The sequence below is a fragment of the Sebastes umbrosus genome, chromosome 8, assembly GCF_015220745.1.
Source record: "Sebastes umbrosus isolate fSebUmb1 chromosome 8, fSebUmb1.pri, whole genome shotgun sequence".
Taxonomy (NCBI): Eukaryota; Metazoa; Chordata; class Actinopteri; order Perciformes; family Sebastidae; genus Sebastes; species Sebastes umbrosus.
This window is the reverse complement of record NC_051276.1, coordinates 18,122,474-18,139,973: the sequence shown is the minus strand read 5'-3', so window position 1 is coordinate 18,139,973 and position 17,500 is coordinate 18,122,474. Positions and strand designations below refer to the sequence as shown.

Genomic DNA, 17,500 nt, shown 5'->3' with positions numbered 1-17,500 from the left:
TGAACTTCCCAAACCAGAAGAAGTGAATGCTTGCAAAAAGAAGTTGGAGAGGATTCATGCTGAATTTGCCAGTGCAAGCAAGTAAGGAGATGAAGTCACCTGCTTGTGTTTTAATTTGAGAGATTTTCAATAATCAGAAAGAACAACAATATGTTGTCACACTATACACCGCCATATTAAAAGTCTAGTCCTTATATTAAAGCAGAACTAGTGTAGTGTAATTTGGGTTTTTTAGTTTCAACATTTAATAATGTTGCAATACAAAAAAGTACCGAAGTGTCATGCACTGGAGCTGGTATGTACATGCTTTTGCAATCACAGATGTCATTTCTATTCCCCACACCACCCCCAAGTAAGCAACTCAAGTTTTCCGTTGTCATACGTAGTAACAGTTTTTATTTTAGCCAGGTTGTCGTATCTAAGATGCAAAAGGTTTCAAGGTTCAGTATCAGGTAGAAAAATAAAAAGGAACACATCATCAGCTGTATGAAATACAGAAAGGAAGTACAACAGCACGCCACATTCCTACATCCTACATCATCCATACCATGTAGCACAGCTGATATTGGTATCGCTGATGAGGAGACTCTTTAGGCTCATTCGTAAATCATTTTTACCTGTCGCCCAGCGGTCTGTTTTAACACTTGGTGAGGTCGGTGAGGTCCGTGGTATCTTTAAGTGCAACTACAGTAAACAGTTTGGTAAACTCTTGAGCTATGACAGGCACAGATTCAGACTCTGCGGCTGCTCGAGTCATCAGGAGGCACACAGGGCCGACCCTTTTATGACTTTGAAGTTGATAAATCTGTGCGTGGCATGACTTCTCAGGATGAATCTATATGAAAATAGTCGGTGCAGAGGTGTACTGAAACACCACCTGTGATGGCGGTGGAGAGAGAGACTGCAAATGCATGAAAGCTTTTGTTCACACCCCCCAAAAGGCTTAAGAGGGCGTTCAGGTGATGTTTGTTAGAGCAGCATATATGTATGTAGGCCCACACACTATAGCAGGATCCATTCAGGGTTAACACATGCACAGGACAGGTTACAGATATCCTACAAACTCTTAGACTACCATTCAGCTTTTGTTCAGCTAGATCATACACAAACACCTTTTTACTTCTATACAAGCCTAAGTATATAATATCAACAAACAAAGCAGCATATATAAAAAATGTGGTTTCCGGTGCTGCGCGGCAGTTCATACACAAAAGACGGTGGAAGTCGTTAAAGGTTTTTGAAGGAAGAGCTTTGTCATAAAATCAGGGGTGATGCGGGCGATGCGGATGGTGTGTGTGTAGAAAGGGAGTTAAGGCTTGTGTCATCTTGGAGAGAGAGAGGTGCTGTGTTTTAAAATTCCCTGATGACGGCAGAAAAACGCTACTTCAATGCTTTGGATTGCCTCCCCCCCGGGTAATCCTCGCAAGTTTTGTCCAAGGAAAAGGAGCGGTTTCCATGTCAACCATAAGCAGTCAAACTTGAGGGAGAGTGACAGGCATACCAGGATAGAAGAAGAAGTTCAGACATTTCTGCAGTATTGACTGTATCTCAGGTCCATCTTCAGAGAAATCATCTCTTCAGAAAGGTCTCATGCGACAAGGCTTCTTGTCAAATTTTTAAATCAGTTCAACACACTGTCGGTGTCTGAAGCATTTTGGGGAAGGGCTTTGGAAGGACAGTATTCAGATATGCAGCAAGTGGTTTCCCCCCCCCCCGTGGAGAACAGCCATATTGCGTTAGAACTGCCAGGAATCTAGGCCACATGCTTATAAATACAAACTGACTTAAGTCTTCGGTCGGTCGGGGCACCTCACCTCATATGGGATGAGGCCTCACTTTGGCTGGCTGGTTGTGCGGTCTGAACTACCACACTGTGATTCTCAGGCAGAACATCTGTAAAACTCACATTACCTGGATGGCAGCAGCCAGTGACATGATGGTGCACTCTGTCCTGTAAGATAAAGTGGACACGTTTGTGAAAGGCACAATGCTTGGAGAATTGTTGTGTATTAAAATGCTTCTCAGTCTGTATGTATGAAGTCTAAATGAAGTTACATAACGATTTGAAAATGACGAGACACGGTAAACTACGACTACTACTGGTGATCATGAAGGCGTAGTGGAATACTAGATGCCACGTTATGTACCTAAATGAGTGTTGAAAATGAACTTGGAAGGGGTTTGGTCACAAATGTTGAATGTAAGGAACAGAGTTCACCAACAATTACGACTTGCAAAACAGAAGTTCTGATTATGAAACATTCACCGCAGTAATTCTGAACTCGCTGTTCTGTTACACGCCGATCTTAACCGCTCATAGTCAAATTATTTTTGTATTGCAGCAAACGGAAGAGAGGATATGAGGAAGATGGTCATGTAGCAAAAGAACTACGTTTAACAGAAGAGGTGAGACAATATTCTGCATTACAGGCTGACATTCAGACTAACAGATTTCTTGTAAAAAATCCTTCTGAAATTAACTTTTCTTTTTCCATAGCAGGATTGGACTGATGAAGACCTGTTATGAGCATTTTCCCCCGAAATGGTTTTTGGATTTAAAGTTATTATACTTGTTAATTCCAATACTAAACTGTCGTTTATGGTTGGATGACCAAGCCTTGTGTCATAGACAGTTTGCTTAAAGTATACATCTTATATTTACTTTTCTACAACATATTGTAGAAACTTGGGTTTGCTTTTGTTCTGCAGTAAGAATAAAGATATTTTTCTACATTTTGTGTCTTAGTGTTTCTGCAGATTAAAAAACAGAATATTCTTTACACGTAACCGAGTCACACGATACTGTGTGTGTACGTTCCTCCACCTTTTTGTCAGGCGACAATGAATGACTCCATAATCTACTTTACAAAAACTGTTTAATAAGTGCATGCATGTCTGATACAGTCTGTACTATTCAAAAATTTTTTACTGCTGTAAACACTTTCATTTTTACTTGGTTTCTCTGATTATGTGTCTTGTCTGGCATTGAGAAGTTTCAAAAAAGACTTAACCAAATAATCAAAAAATAGCTGATACAATCTGAGGAAAAAAAAAAAAAAATTCAGCTCATCTCACTTATATACTCATGATTCCAGCAAGAGAATTTATTCTTAATATAAAATAACCATACTTTCTGAAAGACTTTGTTCCAATCTAGAAAACAAAGAAAGAAAAAAAAAAAAAAAAAAAAAGAACAAAGACAGAAATGCTAGTCTCAGCACTTTGCGGATATTGTCACAACCTTAAAATAAATCAGTCAATTACAGTATAAAAAGCATTATCGCTCATAATCCAGTTACAAGAAAAGGGGACTGAGAGAACTAGCTTCTTCATGTCAGTTTCCTCATATTGAGCAGGAAGGTAGGTAGGTGGGTGGGTGGGTGGGTGAGGGGGGTACACTTTGGCAACCTGTGCTATCAAAACATAGAGTGGGTACAAAGAAACTCTTGAAATCTTAATATTTGGCCTTCATGATGAAGGGAATGAAATGTACCCAAGTCAGAATTGTGAACACAGTTTATGAGGGAAAAATAGGTTTCCTGTGCATACAGCTGTCAGTCACTCTTTTTTATTTGTGTTTTTAAGTACTGCGTCGGTTGTTGCATAGCTCTCTTGTGGTGAACGGGACAAGATGGCAGGTGGGTGGGGATGTGGCGGGACTACTGGAGGAGGACATGATGGAGGGGTTGCCATGGTGATGAGGGTGTAGAGCATGCTAGGTCTCCTCTGCGCTGCACTCCGGTGGAGGAGACTTGACGGAAGGATGGGAAGATGAGAGGAGGAGGTGGAGGAGTGCAGTACTACCTGTTGCTGTTGGACATGGCATACTGAGCCTGCTTCTGCTGTAGGAGCTCTGTGATGGCCAGCAGCTTTTTCAACACATGCTGCAGAGAGGAAATAGAGGAATTAGATAAATCATCTGAAACAGGACGGCATTAAATTGTCCTTGCACGTGCACAGCTGTGCATTTCATCGGCCTCTGACCTGCTGGGCTCCCTTCTCGTTGCTCAGCGTCCGGAGCTCGTCTGAGTGTGTGGCACAGACCTCGTGCAGCGCAGCCAGGTCCCGAGACAGGTCCGTCCTAAAGTGCTCTGTGGCTTCAGGGAGGTCGGGGACGTTCTACAAAACACAGTGGACAATTTCCTAAGCTTGTGAACTTTAGTTGGCAGTCAGGGTCGGCAAGGAAGAATAAGAGACTTCCGATGATTTGAACTAAAGTAAGGCTGTCAAAGTTAACACAATAATAACGCGTTAATGCAAAATTCATTAAACGCCACTAATGTCCTTTAAGCATTAACGCAACTTGCGATTTTAGTAGTGTACCGGACTCAGTTTTAAAGATAGACAGAAGATACTGGCATCATATGAAACAAGCAAACCTAAGGAATCCATTGGTACCAACCGTGTCATACTAGCTTGTCGTGAAGGAGGCTAAATAATGCTTCAAACTTGCTAAATTTTGGTGAGGGAAAAACAGGTATGGCCATTTTCAAAGGGGTCCCTTGACCTCTGACCTCAAGATATGTGAATGAAAATGTTTTCTATGGGTACCCACAAATCTCCCCTTTACAGACATGCCCACTTTATGATAATCACATGCAGTTAGGGGCAAGTCATAGTCAAGTCAGCACACTGACACACTGACAGCTGTTGTTGCCTGTTGGGCTTCAGTTTGCCACGTTATGATTTGAGCATATTTTTTTATGCTAATTGCAGTACCTGTGAGGGTTTCTGGACAATATTTTTCATTGTTATGAATTGTTAATTGATTTACAATAATAAATATATACATACATACATTTGTACAAAGCAAGCATATTTGCCCACTCTCATGTTGATAAGAGTATTAAATAACTTGACAAATCTCCCTTTAAGATACATTTTGAACAGATTAAAAATGTGTGATTAATTTGCAATTAATCGGGATTACATATTTTAAATGATTGACAGCCCTAATCAAAAGGTAAAGAACGTTACTCACCCCCAACTCATCCAGAAACATGATCATCCTGTGTTTGTTGTTTTTGATGAAAGGGTTCACACCCTCCATGTAGGGTTCCTGTTTGAGGAAAGAAAGTAAACATTTGTAGAATGAGTCCATCATAACTTACAGCAGACATAACAAATACCAATGCAAATTACTCCTCTGATGTATCGCCACTGTCAAAACAATATTTCTACTCTACGCTGTTGTTTCAAGTACATAATCCACACCTTAGCACCAAATTCAACCAGGTTGGCCAGGTTCTGGACAGACTTAGCCACCAGTGTGAGGGTCCTGCCTGCTGCTGTAGATGGAGGGTCTGCAAGAAGAGAGGGCGGTACAAAGCACACATTGTAACATCATGTTATATTGCAAACTGGGGATTTTGTGTAGCTTTTCAACAGATGCTCACCAGCAATGATGTTGAACAGTCTGGGGTTGAGGATGGCAGGACAGATCAGTCTTAGAAAGACAAAGCCACTAGAAGAAGAATGGATGAGGTGAGTAAGACTGAATAACAACAAACACTAAATAAAATTAAAGTTGTCATACGAATGGACAGTAAAAACGCTCAAAAGAAGCGTGTCCAACATTGATTATTTGTGTTTCTTTACCTTACAACTCTCGTCCGCATGGTGGTGTTGGTGGGCCATTTCTGCTGCACAGACTTCTGCAGACAGCCATAGATGAACCTCAGTGTCCTGGATGGGTCATCACAAGCAGAAAATGAAACCATTATTTGGGTTCATTATACCTTTGCCTTTGTTTTTCTGTTTGAAGCCAGTTTGAGTTATCGACCCACGACACAGGACAACACTGTGTGTGAGTCAAGGTTAGAATGGCTTTCAAATTAGTTTTTATTTTATTTTTAGTTTTGACTTTTCGATTTCATTTTAGTTTAGTTTTAGTTAGTTTTCAGAGTGTGTTTGCTAGTTTTAGTTTAGATTTAGTTTTTATATATTTAGTTTTACTTTGTTTTTGTTTGGGCCAGGTATAATGTCTCAGAAGTATGTAGCTACATACATAAACATACAAAATACATGGTAGGAGAACTGTGTAGGAATGGCCGTGATGTTTAATGTTTAATCTTTGCGCTACTTTAGTGTGCGATGTGAAGCAATTGCAGCAGAGCGCCATCTCCTGGAATGTCGTTCAATTTCTGTGGTTCAACGTCACGTGAGTTGATAGAAATTCATGCCAACTTCTTTTTTCTGTAGTGATATATATTATAGCTAAAAAAAACAAAAATTTAAATTAATTTTTGTTTATTTTTTATTAGTTTTAACCAGGAAATATAGTTTTAGCTTTTCTTAAAGTATTATTATTATTATTATTTCTTTAATTATTTTTTTTTTTTTTTTTTACTGCTCATTTTCGTTTTGGTTTTAGTTTAGTTTAATAACCTAGGTGTGAGTATATGTGGGTTTGTTCTTACGGTGGTAGGATCTCAGCAGCCATGAAGATCTTCTCCACCAGCTCAGACAGGATGTTGAGGAGATGAGCCAGGTTCAGGTTCACATCCTCATTCTTTTCCAGTTTGGAAGGGTTCAGCTTAAAAGCGAAGATAAAGAGAGAGACAGAAAAACAAACAATATGGCAATTAATTACGATTAATGAATTCAAATTCACAATGCATGATTGTGAACCATGATATAATAAACAAGTAATCTTGTTCTAGAGTTACAGCAACATGCATCACATGGTGTATGTAATGTCGATACATTGTGTGTGTTGGGCAGATGTGGATCAGCCACTGGTAAATGCATTTGTGATATTTCTTATTTTTAACACAAGATAAGTTAAGAAACACACAATAGCTCATGCACTGAAGATAAATTTGTCTCAATGGGTGTGTAAATTCTATAAAAACTGCAGCCATGTTGATGCTGTGTCACTGAATATTTTTCTTTGCATCTCCGGACAGGGGAAAATAGCTTAGAGACTTGTATTGCTGTGTGTAAGAGAGAAACAACCCTCTGTGGGTCTTTACCTCGCAGGACTGTTTGCTTTCCATGATCTTGAGGATGGTATCTTTGAGAGCGTGGTGGACAAATGGCGTGGCTGTGGCCTTCATGTACTGCTCCATCAGTGTGCTGGCCAGCGTGGTCGCTCTGAACAACGTTGTGGCTTCATCTGGTAGTAGTACACAAGCGGAGAGGGTTATGCAAGTGCATGGGCTCATGGTTGTACATATTTCTGAGCTGAAGTGACGAACAAACCAAAACAATAAAGCTGAACGGTGTAAAACACTGCAGACTGAGGTGCTGCTATTTAGGGCTGTCAATCGATTAAACTATTTCATCACAATTAATTGCACATTTTTTATCTGTTCAAAATTTGTCAAGTATTTAATACTCTTATCAACATGGGAGTGGGCAAATATGCTTGCTTTATGCAAATATATGTATACATTTATTATTGGAAATCAATTAATAACACAAAACAATGACAAATGTTGTCCAGAAACCCTCACAGGTACTGCATTTAGCATAAAAAAATCTGCTTAAATCATATCATGGCAAACTGCAGCCCAACAGGCAACAACAGCTGTCAGTGTGTCAGTGTGCTGACTTGACTATGACTTGCCCCAAACTGCATGTGTATCATAAAGTGGGCATGTCTGTAAAGGGGATACTTGTGGGTACCCACAGAACCCATTTTCACTCATAAATCTAAAGGTCAAAGGTCAAGGGACCCCTTTGAAAATGGCCATGCCAGTTTTTTTTTCCTCGCCAAAATTTAGTGTAAGTTTGGAGCGTTATTTAGCCTCCTTCGCGACAAGTATGACATGGTTGGTACCGATGGATTCCTTAAGTTATCTTTACTTATTATCTTTATCTTCACTCTGGCTGTAAAACTGAGCCTGTTGCAACCTAAAAATTGCAAGTTGCGTTAAAGAAATTAGTGGTGATAAAACAAATTTGCGTTAATGCATTATTATCGCATCAATAACTTAACTTTGACAGCCCTGGTTGCTATGCAGAAGGATTGAAGGTTTTAGCCCTCATTTACATAACATTTACACATATTTACATTTTATTCAGCATTAAATATGTTGTGGGTTCCTGAGGTAAAATGTATGCAGATCCAATAATTCAACAAATGCTTTCTGTTTGTTTTTACATCACAAGTTATTTTTGTTATTGTTGCTTTGCTTTCTTACCCTCCACGCTAATCTCTCTGTCATTGAGTGTCCTGAGTAGAGGCGCTTCAGCCTTCTCGTGTCTGAAGATCCGCAGAAGGAGGCTTGCCAATAAGGTGCGGTCCTGACCGCACACGTGGGCCAGAGCGTAGATGACGTGGAACTCTTTCTGCAAGATCATCTGCAGAGGACACACGACAATGATATCATTGTCATTTTAAGTGAATGACGGAGAAGAAGACGGTTAATGGACACTGCAATCTAAACCACTTTTCGGTGGATCGGACCTCTTTGAACTCGCTGTACTCCTCTTCGGGCATGATCTTCTCCATGGAGTAGCGGGCTCGTACACGTAAAGAGCCCGGCTCAATGCCCTTCAGAGGCACGTGGGAGCTGAGAGGGAACCACTCATCAATCATCTGGCCCTTCTGCAGACGGTTCAGCTGGCAGCGCATGAACACTGAGAGAGAGAGAGAGAGAGAGAGAGAGAGAGAGAGAGAGAGAGAGAGAGAGAGAGAGAGAGAGAGAGAGAGAGAGAGAGAGAGAGAGAGAGAGAGAGAGAGGCGTGAAAAAGTGGCAGAGATGTCAGTTGTGAAATGAAACAAAAGGGAGATGAGGTGAATGCAGAGACTTACAGAGGTTACATTTGTTTTAAAATGTACTTACAGATGTCACTTTCTTTGCTCTTTTTCGTTTTGTTGCTCAGGCTGATTTCAAATCTGTTGATTTCACTCGACAAGTCACTGAAACGACAGATAAATATATACTATAATTCTGTAAACAAGTAAAGAAAATGTTATTAAATGTGATGAGGATAGAATATAGAGTGAGAAAGAGCATTGGAAGAAGCCGTGGGAGGAATATGTGACAGACTCACTCGAAGATGAACTCCTCTGTGAAGACGGGGTTCTGCCCCTCTCTAGGGTGCGTTTTAGCCACCTGGACGCTGTTCAAGTAGATGTTACAGTACGGGCTGGCGAAATACTTCACTGGCAGCTTGTGGGCCTCCTCCACATACAACACCAAGCTGCTCACCTGGGAGAGAAAAAAAGGATTTAGCACGCAAAACATACATACGCATAACATACATACATCTGGATGGGTTGAAATAACTGCACAGCATTTTCAACAATGTTCTTTTCATTTGAATGTTCATTTGAAAACAGTTAATGAACAGAACAGTTCTGAGAAGGAAAAATCTCAAAAGGACAGCAAGAGACTGTTTTATCAATCTGCCCTTGCTGTCTTCTACAGGGTTTCCAGCCATTACCACCCACTCCTGATGACGCACCATCCCACCTCTACAGAGAATCTGATTTTTCCCATTTATAATACTCTTATAATGAAAATCTGCCTGTCTCATCCCACAGATAAAATAAGACATGCATAGACCTTACAGATTTTTTTTACCTAAGAAACTCTAATAGTTATAAGATAATTGTGATTTACAATATTATCCTGATAATCATCAAAATATGCTTAAAACTCTTAAAATGACACAAAAAATACTGCAATCACTTTACCTTACATTTCGTTAACCATGATAGCGAGCTGGACACCTTTTTCAAGTCACTCGTGACGATATTCACGAATATCCCGATAATGGAAATTCTCCATGATCAACTTATTGTGGGTGTTTTTTATCACAATCCACGATATAATCTTATATCGTCCCATCCCTACTCTTTTGATTAATACGTCACCTATAGACGATATTAACTAAAAAATAAACCGTATTAATTGCCCTTAAAATGAAAACAACACATATTGAAGGGAACTTCAGGCATAAAGCCTTAAAAACTAAAATTTGAGTTGAGCTAAGTGTGGGAAAGGTGTAATTATACAGTAACAAGATTGACTTGTCTTAGAATGGTTGTACAAAGAACTTGCTCAATGTGTGACAAGGCAGCCAGGATAAAAGATCACTTAGTCTTTTCTTGTGTGTGCATTTTTAATAAATCCACTTAACTGATTCAGATATTTAAATTGATACCTTTCAAACTATGTAAGTCTTTCTGTCTGACCCTGTTACAGTTATTTTGATTAATTCTGAACTTCAAATTTTACAATTACTCATTGCTGGTAGTCTTAATAAAAACCTTTTTACTGGTTTGTTGGATTTGATCGTCTACTGCTTTACTTTGTCTACATGAACACAGACTGGCTGATGGAACGTACCTGTCTAAGCCTCTTGTTGGTGGTCGGCTGAGTGGTTTTCCTTAAGTTACTGCAGAAAGTTTGAAGGCATTTCATCCAATCCTGCAAAAATAGAACACTGTCAGAACATTTATATAAAACATAGTTGTCATGGTTTCTATGTCTGTAAGAACTCACAACACTGTGAACTGTTCACACAGCTTGTACTTTTTTGTTTCATGGAAAATAAAACGAGTCTTTGTCACATACAGAGGTCCCGATTACCACTGTACCGAACTATCCAGTGGTCCTCTGTATCTGATGAAGAACTAGTTCGGGCTGGAAATATATTTTCCTTTTCTTAATATCAGGAGAAGTTCCCAGCGTTGCGAGTCATTTCCGAGATCGAGCACACAGTTATAGTTTTTTGGACTCAACATCTGGACAAAATAGATACGCATTTCTATTCAGTGTATTCAGTGATAGGGCGGTGTTGACCCTCTTATTACCTGTGCATGCTCTGGAGCTTCCCCCGCAAAGTAGAATATGTACTGTTCCTCACTAAAGTGCTGGACAACAATCTGGAAACAGTGTGGCCTGAAAAAGTAAAATAGAAGTTTAGATTTTAAATTACTTTGCACTGTATGATACATCATTTTAAAGAAATTGCTTTCATGCGGTGTCTGGGCAACTGATCATTCAGAGCTGAGTGACTGCCAACTTTACTGAACTATTAGACCAGGAACAATATTTTGACATCTCACCTGCCAAACAGACTGTCATGCACACCATACACGGAGCACACACTTAGGTCGATCAGCCCTTTGGGTTTGGTGGCTCTCTTCTCGCTCTCAAAGTAGATGAGCTGAGCATCGTTACCCTCCAGGATGAAGTAAAGGTTCTTCCATCGTTTGCCTTTGCCTGACAGTGAGAGGAACCAAAGAAAGGTTTATTATAATGGTAGATCCTGACTGACCTGACCACAAGACAAGACTGAGATCATATTATTCATGATATTGCAAGGGGCTACTGAAAGTCCTTATTAAAATGCTATACAAGACAGAGCGTTACATATACCTTTGTTGAACTGGAGGTAGCCTTTTTTGACAATGTTTTTGTAGAAAGCGTCTTTTGTTTTCCGTCTGATAGTGTTATAAATTTCTCGCCCATCCACTGTGTCAGAAAGAACTTGTTCCTGGTTCTGCAATAAAGACAAAAACAAATCAAGCCATCACACAACCATCAGATCAATTCCATTCAAAGGGACAGCTTACATTCAAACACTTTTTTTAATTAAGTGCTATATCTGTTGCCCCAGAGAGATGTTCTAGGTCATTGGTTGCTCATCTTGGAGGTCCCAACCCCCACTAGGGGTCGCCAAAGCTTCACAGGGTTCTTCTGTTTTAAGGGGTGTAAGACAACTTTTTTTTTTTTAAATATACAGTTTGGATTATTATTTAAGATATAAACAGGATAAGGGCACAGTGAAGACCTGAACACAAGCTATATTCACAGAGCCTCTCCTCTCTGCTAAACAGCCTCGTCCTGCATTAGACAAGCAGTTAAAACAACCAAAGAGCTAATAGAACAAAGGCCAAGCTTCAGGGAGATAAAACACTGAATTTGTCAAAAGAAAAGCGTATTAAATATGCATGATTATTAAAAATAAAAGAAAATACATAATAGAGACAAAGAATTGTATTAAAAGTTTCTCAAAATCTGTGATTCAATATTCACTGGAAATAATCTGCTCAAAATTCATCCAAATTGCTAATTTTACACAAACTTCCTGCAGTTATTGCGTTCACTATTTGGGATAATTGTACAGTTTATCAGTTGTTCTGTACTGTTATTATTATGTACTGAATATAATATGAAATATCCATAAAATATGTCACTTAGTCAGGGGTCGTCAGTTTACTGAATGATAGAAAAGGGTTCCCTTAAGGGAAAAGGTTGAGAACCTCTGTTCTAGATTTTGAAGAAAACAAACAGGACAATGTCTGATGCAGTATATTTTCTTCAGAATATACATTTACAGTTCAGTGACAGTGGCACTCAGCATTTACTCTTTATCCAAACTGGTATGTGCTGACATCAACTGGATGCTTTGCATGGCAGTAAGGGTAGAAGCAATGTGAGCATTTAAGTCTCATCAAAACCCCTTATATTGTCAAATTTCATCTCATTAAGTAGAAAATATAACGTCAAATAGGCTCAATGCTACTAGTATGCACTTGACCCTACCTGTACTGAAACTGGCTCTTTCAGGTTGTAGCCCTCGACAATCTGCTCTTTCTTGTAATGGTCGATGATGTCATCAACACTGCCAGTGAGAGAGAGAGAGAGAGAGAGAGAGAGAGCAAACAAGATGCAGCACATCATCAACTGCTAGTCAACATACACATCACAGGCTTCCTACAACTTCACAAATGCTACAATTAGCATATAATTTATCTTGATATTATATATTAGACATTGCCAGACGTACCTGTTGTAGTACCTCCCTCCCATCATGTACTGATTGTTGGGGGTGGGGGAGATCTTAAACCTTTGGATGTTTTCATTGGTGCGAAAAAAGAGGGAGTAGTCCCCAGGTGTGTTGTCTGATGGTCGGACTAGAAAACTGCACACCTGGCCAACTATGAAAAGAGAGAGGGGGGGCGGGTGGGGGCAGAGTGAGGGAGAGAAAGGTTTTAGTGCATGCTCAGCATAATATTTTGATGAATGAACTCTGATGTTCACAACTGATTTCTGACGAGTAGAATGCACGATAACATCACAAGTGATTAATAATGTTGGTGAAATGAAAGGCAAAGAGGAATGGTACCTGTCATCAGCAGGTTGTAGGCCTCTTGCTTGGTGATCTTTCCGTGATACCAGCTGTTCAGCAGATCGAACGATAGCAACAGGAGAAAGAGGTGCAGACAAAAAAAAAATAAGCTCGATCAACAAAATGCAGACGTTCAGTAGAACCTACTTCAACAACTCCGTCTCTAAACACAGGAATCTGAAATTACTGACATCGCTATTGGGGAAATTCATCTGATGTTCCCAAAATTAATACATCACATGTGCCTTTTTATCTTCTACGTATTGTCCAAAGGCGTTAAAAGAAAGAAACGTTTAGATGTGACCATAATTTAATTATGCATATCCTCTCACAGGAGCCTCATCCATTGGATCTGGCATGCTCAAGGTTGTTTTTTAGGTAGAGTCACGAACTCATTCAAATGTAAGACTTGCCAAAGGTTAGGAGACAATAATGACTCATACTGTGAACAATGTGCTGTTATGCTATTCTTAAGGACAAAGCAAACTAGGTTGTGTGAATGGAGGCAAAGACACTGAACTAACAGGGTGGATATTATCCTGTAATGACATGTCGTCTAACAGTATAAAAGAAGCAAACACTTTCACAAAATGAAGTTGACTAAGAAGTCGCTGCATCATAGAGAATCGTATCTAATGAGAAAAGTACGATGCATGTGAACCTTTACATCCTGCTTTGAACTTTTCCAATTGATGAGATATTGGACACTAAGAAAAGTGAGTTCAGTGCAACACAACTTACGCTTTTCCCTCATGTGGATCCTCCTCCCGCCCCTGAAAAAGATCAGAAACAGATATCTGTCAAGACACCAACTCTAATAGACCAATGACGGCAGTCTTTATGACGTCTATGGACTGTTATGCTGTACATTCATACATAATTTTACTTCTGTTTCAGCCCTACACAGAGCTTACTGCGCCGATGCCACTAATAATTCTGTCTTGATTCCATATAATTGTCTTTGATGTTTTCATATCTACTTCTAAAAAAACATAGATATAGCCTTCACATCTTGTGCTGTACTTACCACCTCCTCCACCAGATCCTCCACAATGAGGCCCTGCTCCTCTGTGCGAACATTGGTCACCCACATCCAGCCGTCATCCAGTTCATTGTGAACAATAAACATGTCCCCTTTCAGGAAGCTGGAGATACAAGTAAGTCAAAATGGGCATTAAGAGAAAGGGATAACACTGTGACTGATTGTATGAAAAAAGGCAAAATTAAAGACATATGTGAAACACACTGTAAACTCTGCTGTACACAGGTTGTTATAATATTACACCATCTCTCTCCAACACACTTTTGCTCCATCAAGGCATTGTCATCTGGATGATGTGAAACTGTGAAGTGTCTATCTATTTTGTGTCCATTGTAATACCAGAGTATTACCAGCAGGTGTCTCCTCTGACTCATAACATTAGAAGTAAATATTGCATGTCTATCTCTTCCGCTAAGCCAGTGGCTCCCTGGCAGACTTGGGGTTGAGGTTGACTTCAGACAGATGTTTATCAGATTTAGGAAATCAGGGATAGCTGGGATCATCAGCAAGTGTGCCTACTGCAGCTTAATGACAGGGACAAGACTGTTTTTCATTAACAACATGATGTGCTTTCCAGGCTGCTGTGAGAGGAAGAGCATGCCTGTGACATGCCCAACAAAATCAAAGGGAAACTAGGCTGCTCTTTGGGAGCAATACAATCAAATACTATATTGTCAAGCCCAGGAAATCCTCATGCCTTGTCTGTATCTCAAAGATTATGGATGATATTTACAATATGAGAGTAGTGACTGGTTGGATATGAAAATGTTATGCTACAAGTATAACACAAGGAAAGTCTCTTTTTACACACAGATACATACCTGATCTCATCAGTATCTGGCACTTTGGTGTATGGAAGTATGGCCCTGACTCTCCTCCTGTCTTCTACAGGCTGTGAACACAAAGGAATAAAACTCTCATTCTTAGCCTTGACCTTCCAAAACCACATCCATGTTAAATCCCCCCAATTATTCCACAAAATCAAGTATTCTACTACAACTCCCTCTGGGAGATATCACACTCAGCAAAAAAAGATAATTAGCATTAGCTGGAGCTTTGCCTTAAACAGTTCTGAATACCGCCTGAAGGCAAAAGCAAAACGGGAAAAGGAAGACGTGAAAATAATACTCCCCTTGTACATCGAGCAAGTGGCTGAATAAAGGAATCGAGGTTGACTTGTTTTGACTTTTTTCCCCATTCATCTTTCAACTCTCAAACATTTTATCAGGTTTAAGTACATTTACTGGACAACATTTCAGGAGATTAGGTTTCGTTTTGCATACCTTACTGTTAACTGACACTGTTTTTGCATGCATTTTGCATATTTAAATAGTTTGAATTTAGTTTTGCTAGATCTCTGGGGAAAGGTCTTTCATATTCCATTTCAAACAGCATAAGAGACTAATTCACTTAGTCAAGAGTGACCCAATGCTAAAAACAAGAAGCTGACAATCACATTTTGATCAAAATGCTACCACCAAGCTATAAAAATGTCTATTTTCAAAAAAGCAAACCACATTAATTAATTCAATCAAACAGAAAAAAACAAGATGCTTACATTATGTATAGTCTTTAAAATGAAACAGAAAGAGAATATTCAATATTACACAATTTCAGCTCAAATCTGACACCCTTAACCTCCTGGGAGTACCTCATATTATTTAAACAAGGTGTATTTCGCAATATTTAGCAGGGGAAACAAAATAAATATCAAGTAATGTCATGTCACACAAGCAATGAGAGAGTTTACAATTATGTCAAATTTGAGGGAAGTGCTACAAAACTTCAAATATGCCAGAATTGACCTTTAAAATGTAGTATTTTGGAAGCTACTGTACTGTATACTCTCAGCCATGGAGTCAGTCTCACCTCTGGGGGCGCCACTGGCGATAGCAGTTTCTCTCCTTTTAGCAGGCAAGACACATAGCTGTAGTAACCAATCAGGTCTGATAGAGAAGAGAACCGCCGCCCGCCAATGTAATAGTCCCCACACATGGCAATTATCCTGTTGAGAGAAAACACAACAATGATAAAAGACTGCGCAGTTATTTTTAAATACAGGCTAATCGCTGTGCTGTGAAAGAAATAGAAAATGTTCAACACTGATTCATTTGAGAGTGAAACTATCTATCTGGACTGCGTCAACATTGTTTTTCATCAGTGCTCCTACACTGCAGATGAAACATAGCACAAGATATAACAAAAGACTAAGCACAATCCTTAAACAGACATAGTAAATATATATCTAAAGAGGATTTATGAGAATATCCCTACAGAGAATGATTACAATGGTATGAGAAAAGTACTGCTCTAAACCATATCCCATTGCAGAGCCACTAATCCTAATTCTTTGCTCATCAGTTGAGTGGACCTCTGATTGAGGGTTTATAATAAATGAAGCGATTACTCATTTGCTGTGTGCACAATCTGACGACATCAACCTTTTGAAGGTGTCACGCAATTAACCTTATGTTCATAATTCCCTTACAGGAGGGCTCCTTCCTTCCAGCATCAATGACATCATGGGACCGCACTAAAGCAGTGTGAGTGAAGGAGATGATGTCATTGTTACTTAATTAGAGAAGTGCATTTTAGGGAGAAAATGTCTGCGATTTCTCACGGAGCACAAACACTTTTGCTCTCTAAGATGTAAAATTAGGACTAGCAGATCAAACATGAGCAGTAGAGTAGTAGTAGTAGTACATTTTAGCCTACTTACAGGTGCATCAAACAGGTATACATTACACGCCCACATCCTGTCTTTAAGCACTTACAGTTAGTATTAAATACACACCAGGGAACCTGGGTGCTACCTGTAAATGCAAAATGGTATACTCAGTAGCCTGCTTATTGATCTCTAATGAATACTTCCACTTCATCACATCCCATCTTCAAGTAAGTCACTCTTAAAAAGCAACAAAAAAATGAAGTAGAAGATTGTTTACCCTTGATCGGAAAGAGCATATCTCCACCTTTTATGTGTGAGCTGCAGGGTAAATGTATCCTCATACTGATTATAACGTGTCCATTGCAGGGGAGGACAGATTGTAATGCCTAATCTGTTTTGTTTTATCGACTACAGGGTTGTTTAATACCCCAAGGTATTGTTGCTAGACGAGAAGTGTGCTGTCTTCATTCTTTTACTTCAGGTCCACCCACACACATTCAGGTCCACCCACACACATTCAGGTCCACCCATACACAGAAGTGTTCTGCGTCACACAAGCACACACACATGCAGAGTCATAGGGTTCAGCAAACATCTAAGTGTGCAAGCTGATATGCATTATAAAAACAGTTTAAATGTCTGTGACACAAATACGATGAAGTGGTTTACCATGGCATGACATGGCACCAGAAACC

At 39.5% G+C, this 17,500-nt stretch overlaps 2 protein-coding genes across 4 annotated transcripts in view; one reads left to right on the top strand and one right to left on the bottom strand.

Annotated features, from left to right (window-relative positions):
- Positions 1-2,733, top strand: part of ccnh (cyclin H) — a 6,704-nt gene extending 3,971 nt beyond the window's left edge. The window contains exons 8-10 of one of the 2 annotated variants that reach the window (XM_037777453.1): positions 1-81; positions 2,343-2,406; positions 2,501-2,733. The exon at positions 1-81 is cut by the window's left edge and continues 25 nt beyond it. In XM_037777453.1, coding sequence (XP_037633381.1) covers positions 1-81; positions 2,343-2,406; positions 2,501-2,527 — 172 coding nt within the window. In that variant the 3' untranslated portion in view covers positions 2,528-2,733. Of the gene's footprint in view, positions 82-2,342; positions 2,407-2,497 lie in introns of both variants that reach the window. The other variant, XM_037777451.1, reaches the window with a different exon arrangement.
- Positions 228-17,500, bottom strand: part of rasa1a (RAS p21 protein activator (GTPase activating protein) 1a) — a 37,073-nt gene continuing 19,800 nt past the window's right edge. For both annotated transcript variants that reach the window (XM_037777449.1, XM_037777450.1), the window contains exons 3-26: positions 16,007-16,142; positions 14,959-15,029; positions 14,123-14,240; positions 13,837-13,868; positions 13,093-13,145; positions 12,754-12,904; positions 12,510-12,588; positions 11,340-11,463; positions 11,027-11,183; positions 10,772-10,859; positions 10,305-10,385; positions 9,004-9,161; positions 8,793-8,869; positions 8,414-8,586; positions 8,148-8,307; positions 6,975-7,117; positions 6,420-6,535; positions 5,599-5,685; positions 5,397-5,464; positions 5,215-5,303; positions 4,982-5,059; positions 3,985-4,119; positions 3,805-3,884; positions 228-1,951 (exon numbers count right to left, since the gene is read on the bottom strand). In XM_037777449.1, coding sequence (XP_037633377.1) covers positions 1,903-1,951; positions 3,805-3,884; positions 3,985-4,119; positions 4,982-5,059; positions 5,215-5,303; positions 5,397-5,464; positions 5,599-5,685; positions 6,420-6,535; positions 6,975-7,117; positions 8,148-8,307; positions 8,414-8,586; positions 8,793-8,869; positions 9,004-9,161; positions 10,305-10,385; positions 10,772-10,859; positions 11,027-11,183; positions 11,340-11,463; positions 12,510-12,588; positions 12,754-12,904; positions 13,093-13,145; positions 13,837-13,868; positions 14,123-14,240; positions 14,959-15,029; positions 16,007-16,142 — 2,503 coding nt within the window. In that variant the 3' untranslated portion in view covers positions 228-1,902. The remainder of the gene's footprint in view (positions 1,952-3,804; positions 3,885-3,984; positions 4,120-4,981; positions 5,060-5,214; positions 5,304-5,396; positions 5,465-5,598; positions 5,686-6,419; positions 6,536-6,974; positions 7,118-8,147; positions 8,308-8,413; positions 8,587-8,792; positions 8,870-9,003; positions 9,162-10,304; positions 10,386-10,771; positions 10,860-11,026; positions 11,184-11,339; positions 11,464-12,509; positions 12,589-12,753; positions 12,905-13,092; positions 13,146-13,836; positions 13,869-14,122; positions 14,241-14,958; positions 15,030-16,006; positions 16,143-17,500) is intronic.